Source organism: Centruroides vittatus, unplaced genomic scaffold (genome assembly GCF_030686945.1).
Source record: "Centruroides vittatus isolate TY-2023 unplaced genomic scaffold, ASM3068694v2 contig_987, whole genome shotgun sequence".
NCBI classification, from domain to species: Eukaryota; Metazoa; Arthropoda; class Arachnida; order Scorpiones; family Buthidae; genus Centruroides; species Centruroides vittatus.
Window position 1 is genome coordinate 228 of NW_027122656.1, and position 5,815 is coordinate 6,042.

At 34.3% G+C, this 5,815-nt stretch overlaps 1 protein-coding gene across 1 annotated transcript; it reads right to left on the minus strand.

The window, feature by feature from the left end:
• Positions 1 to 2,184: 2,184 nt before the first annotated feature.
• On the minus strand, positions 2,185 to 3,996 carry LOC136986027 (piggyBac transposable element-derived protein 4-like). Its single transcript, XM_067283476.1, has one exon. It carries the CDS (start codon positions 3,994 to 3,996, stop codon positions 2,185 to 2,187), a length of 1,812 nt encoding a protein of 603 aa, XP_067139577.1.
• Between the last annotated feature and the right edge of the window lie 1,819 nt (positions 3,997 to 5,815).

Here is a 5,815-nt window from a genome sequence, read left to right on the forward strand (position 1 = left end):
TCCAAAAATGACAGTCTCAGATGCAGTTCGGCGATTCAAGGAGCTTGGCCACAATGGTGACCGTCCCGGACGTGGAAGAAAGCGCACTGTCAACACGTCTAGGAACCGCAAGATCATCACAAAGCGAGTTGACTGACATGCGAAGGTCTCCATGAGAAAAATTGCTCGTGAGATCAGAATCAATCGCGAATCGGTGCGGTTAATGGCGAAAAAGGAACTCGTACTCAAGCCCTACAAGTTCCAAAAGGTTCAGCTCCTCACCGATGAAAACAAGTGCGTGAGACTCCAAAGATCCCGTTAACTCAAGCGTCGGGCCGCAGGTCGACAATGGGAGTGCATTCTCTTCACAGACGAGAAGCTTTTCTCCGTACAACCATCAAAACGACAGGAACTGGTCCGCGGGGGCTCCTGGACGCTCAGCCGTCATCGAACATCACAAAATCCAATGTCAGTCATGGTTTGGGGCGGAATTTGTGCGAGCGGCAAGACACCCCTTGTTTTCGTCGATCAAGGGGCCAAAATCAATCAAGATGTGTACCACCGTGACATTCTCGAGGCTGTGGTACTTCTGTGGGCTCAGCAGCATTTTGGCAGTGCGAAATGGACGTTTCAGCAGGACTCGGCGCCGACACACAGGGCGAAGAAGACTCAGGAGTGTGCAAGGCTCATTTTCCCGATTTCATCTCGTCTGCGGAATGGCCACCGTACTCGCCGAATCTGAACCCAATGGACTACAGTGTGTGGTCCATTTTGGAGGCCAGGGCCTGTTCTAAGCGCCATGAAAGTTTGGAGTCGCTGAAGCAATCCTTGCGCTGGGAGTGAGACAAACTGTCTCCAGAAGAGCGCGGCCCATCGCTGAGAATTTCAAAACGCGTTTGGGGCTCTGCATCAAAGCAAAAGGAAGGCCACTTTGAAACTGGCTGAATATCTGATTAATACGTAAAGTATTGTCACTGTTATATGCTGTTGTTTTGGTCACGTGATCGCTTACCTCACATTTTACCACAGAAATTACCTTACCTTGAAAGTTTTATTTTTTTTCTCAATTTTAATTATTATTAACTATCTTTTTTTGATGGATTCTCATACTTATATGTGTTATGAAGTTGTAGATATTTTTTTTATTAAGTTTTACAAATTTATGTTTTTTTCTTCGATTTTTATATATAAAATATACGAAAATTCAGATATTTATTAAAATTTATCAGAAATGCTAAACTATAAGTACAGTGTGTTTTACAATACTATTACGAACAGATATCGTCAATTATTTTATAAACATATTTATAATTTTAATTTTTATAAATTATTTAAATTGATGCAACGCGAAGCGCTCAGAATCAATTAATTACTGTCGCGCGTTATTAAAGATGGCGATGGGACTCGATTCAATTACTTCTTCATTTCAGATGTTAATTAAAAAGTGTTATTTTCATATAATATTAAATAGTGTATGTTTATTATAATTAATAAATCTATATAGGAATAATATATATTAATTACTGACTGTATTTAAAAAATAAAAAAAACGGAACAAAAATATAATAGAAAAAAATGTTTATACTATACCAAAATGTTTTTTACATCTATTCTATTAGATCTATAATAATCCTGACGATGGTGGACTTCACGCCGACCTCTGAATAAGCAAGAGACGAGATAATTGACATCCAGGCGACACTTAACGCCTGGATGTCAATTATCTCGTCTCTTGCTTACATCTATTCTACTTTCAATACAAGAGTTATATAAATAATAATTAAGATAAACAGCATAAATTGGTAATACAGATAAAATTATATTATATATTATTTATTTATACATTTAAATATTCATTTCTATTATTCGTTTATACATTTTACATTATACAATGCTAAAATTTTATGTACATCTTGTATTGCAAGAATTATAATTAACGTATGCAAAAAAAGTTAATTTTTTATTTTCTGGGTTAGGCATAAGGGGTTGCTTTCAGTGACTTGCAAACAGGATTTTTTAGATGCAGTATTCAACAAATAAACAATTTTTATTGATATATATATCTATAAATATCGTTCATTTGTTGGACAATATTCAAAAGGTCCTGTTTGCAAGTCACTGAAAGCAACCCCTTATGCCTAACCCAGAAAATAAAAGAAATACAGAAAAATAGGTAATATAAAAAATGAATACGTTCATATAGTATTAACTTTCTAATTCTATTGTTCTTTCTGAACTTTCTATACATGACTTACATAAATTATGTGAGTGCTCACCACAAATGTATTTATTACATCGAAAACATTTATTTGTCGTCTTTCTGCCTTTTTTATAACCGCAATCAGAACAGGATGATCGCTTCCGTGATGTTGATGCTGCAGATGTGGATGCCGCAGATGTGGATGCTACTGATGTTGATGCCGGTGATGTCCCTGTTGATGCTGTTGTTGATTCTGATTCCGATTCTGATGTTTCATGTTGCAATTTAGAGAATTGAAGGGCTGCCGTTCTAATGTTTCTGGGTAAATTTTCTTTTTGTGCACGTAATTTTAATTGCGGAGTCATTAGTTCGATCGATAGCAGTTTCATGAAGTGTCTTCTGCGTTGATTTTGTGGAAGTTTATTATTCAGATAATAAATGACATGAGAATTTACGGCCGAAATATTTAGCAAACTATAAAAAATAACAAGGGGCCAGCGTCGGCAGTATCTTGCGCAATTATAACGTGACGCCAGTTTATCAACAACGTCGACGCCTCCCTTTGTAAGATTGTAAAACGTTACGATTTCGGGTTTGTTTTTTTCCTCGGTTGAAGAATCAATGCTATTGTTGTGGTGTAAAGTTGATAGTAAGAGAGTTACTTTATTTCTTTTGGGAGAATATGAAACTAAAGTACACTTTTTTTGGAATCCAAACATGCTACTGAATACAGTTCTGTTTCTCGAAGTAATGAACTCTGGCGGTATTTCTCTTTTATTTTTTTTTAAAGTACCGACTGACGTCAGCTTTATGTCTAATAATTTTAATGCAAGTTCGTAACTCGTAAACCAATTATCAAATGTTATATTCCTTCCAGAGCCTGCTACGGGTTTACATAATCTTAACACAACATCTTTAGGAGAATTACTTGTGAAATATTGGCCCTGCGGTTGCATTCCCGCATATACTTCTAAGTTGCTACTATAAAAAGTCCTTGAATCTGTCAAGGCAAAAATTTTTATCCCATATTTTGACGGCTTGCTTGGAATATATTGCCGGAATTGGCATCTGCCCTTAAATGCCTCCAACATCTCGTCTATAGTTAAATATTCCGATGGGTAATAATTCTTTTGGCAATTAGTAACAAATTTCTCAAAAAAATCTCGCACCGCAGCGAGTTTGTCAGTATTACGACGATCATTTCTAGTAGCTTTATCGTCAAATCTTAACGCTCTTATTAGAAAACTAAATCTTTTCTCTGACATCACAGGTTTTATAATTTCTATTCCGAAACCATCGGAGGTCCAAATATCTCGCAAATTTACTGTATTTAATTTCATCACCGCACATGCAAACAATATTCCTATAAAAGCTTTTATTTCACAAATATTTGTTGAGATGGCATCACGCTCGCGGCTAAATTTTTCTTTTATTCTCTCTATATACTTATTTGTATTTTCGACAATATGATTTAATATATCGTCATCAAAAAATAACTTCCAGCATTCCGAAGGTGTTTTGACGAACTTTGCTCTTCCATTTGGGCCAGGCAAATGAGTTATAATATTTTCTTTCTCTCTCCTCTGAGTTTGAAGGGGCATTTCCTTATTCCACCTAGTTACACGGTCTTTACCCATAAAAAATGAACCAGAAGTACTAACCTCGTCTAGGTCTGAACAAGATTGTTCAGATTCAGAGTCCGATTTTCGCTGCTCCAAAATATCATCCTCTTCCTCCGAAGAAAAAACATCATCATCATCTTCAATCATCTCTGTTATCTCCGAAGATGAAAGCAAGTAAAAATTACTTTTATCCATAGCGCTGTTTTAACACAATCGTAAAAAAGAAGAACTATACTCGAAACCAAAAACAGCAACAAAAACAATGACGAGCTAATGCGAAAAAACTGCACTTATATAGTATCAGAGTAAAAAGTCACGTGACAGAGAAGGGAGAGGACTAAAATTTACCAAATATGGAAATATGTGAATAGGGTTCCTTATTTGGTAAATTTTTTGTAAGCTCCCTTTTCTGTCACGTGACTCAATAATTACTGCCCTAGACCAAGCCTAACCTTGTTTGGGAATCGAAGTTTTAATTTAAAAAAATACAATTTGACAGGAGATTGATTTATTTTATTTATTTGTAGTTTGGTATCATCTTACGAAGTTTTATGACAGTAGTTCCAATAAAATTTTTATTTATTTAAGTAATTATAATTATTATTTTACCTATCATTCAGTGTTTTTACGGCAAAAATTGAAAATTTTAAAACATTCCATTTCTGGATTCATCTGAAGACAGGTACTAGAGTTATACCATTTATTTGAAAGTTTATTTACATTCTTAGAACAATAATACATATTTGAAAAGACGGCAAACAAAAAAAAAAAACCCTCATAAAACCCATATGATCTATAAGTATTAAACCAACAGCAATAAAAGAATATTCCAATTCATGAAAGACAAAATATAGGGGAAAAAATGTATTTTATAAAACTTAACATTTTCGATGCTACATTTTTATGTGCATAGTTCATATGTATTTTACAAGCGATTTTTTATATCGTCTATTGAAATGTGTACTATTGTACATGTGAGATTCCAGACAGGGTCCAAATACCTCGCAAAACGTAAGAGAAATAGAAAAATTTCTCTAGAAAAAGGACTGTGTAACATCAATATGTCGTGAAGGTACGAAATAAACAACGTAAGTCGCAGGTGTGACTTGATCATAGGTGTTAAATGTCAAATAGAAAGATTGAACTTCGACTTGGACGCTTGTATCAACGACAAAATTTATATAAAACGCAAAAACAGCATGGCCGGGGAGAAGAAAAAACAATCGCGTGATGGTCATAAAAATGTCATTACATCCTCGATTTCTCTACTATCTAACAGAATAAAATACTCGTTGGTGTAATAAAAAATGAAATTTTTATTATATTTTCTGTAATTTGATTTGTAAATGCAAAAATTAAACTTAAAAAACATCAACTCACTATAAATAATTTTATTTATTGACATCAGATTTATTAAATTTCACGAAATTGTATTATTTTTAACCTCAGAGTAGTAAAGCTTGTTTTTTCTAGCAAAAATAATAGACTCGCTAGTCCTCAACTGTCAAAAAGAAGAAACTACTAATCGCTTTATTACTTTGTTTTCAAAAACTCCCCTTTCTATCAGCTGATAGTAAAATGGCTAACAAATTGTTTACTTTCACTTAGAAAAATGTGATGATGTCATAAAACTTTATAAAAACATTTAAAAATACCAATGGAAAAATTTAAATTATTTCTGATCAAATTTCAGTTTATTAGAAGTAATTCACTTTAAAATAACGCCATTATAAACAAAGAAGCGCGCGCGCGCGCCACCGCTGCGGCTATTTTTAGTAACAACAACTGGCGGGAAATTTGAAAATTGAAATCCGAGATAACGCGCGCCATAGTGCCGATTTGGCACCAATAATTAATTAAAAATAACGGAACGCTTTAAGCAAAAAATGAATAGCGCATCATAAAATTGAAGAAAAATTAGACAGGTAATAATTTTTTCAGATTTTTCGGACAATTAGAATTTTTACACGAACTAATTAAAAATCGATTGGTGCCGAATCGGCACTAGGCGCGT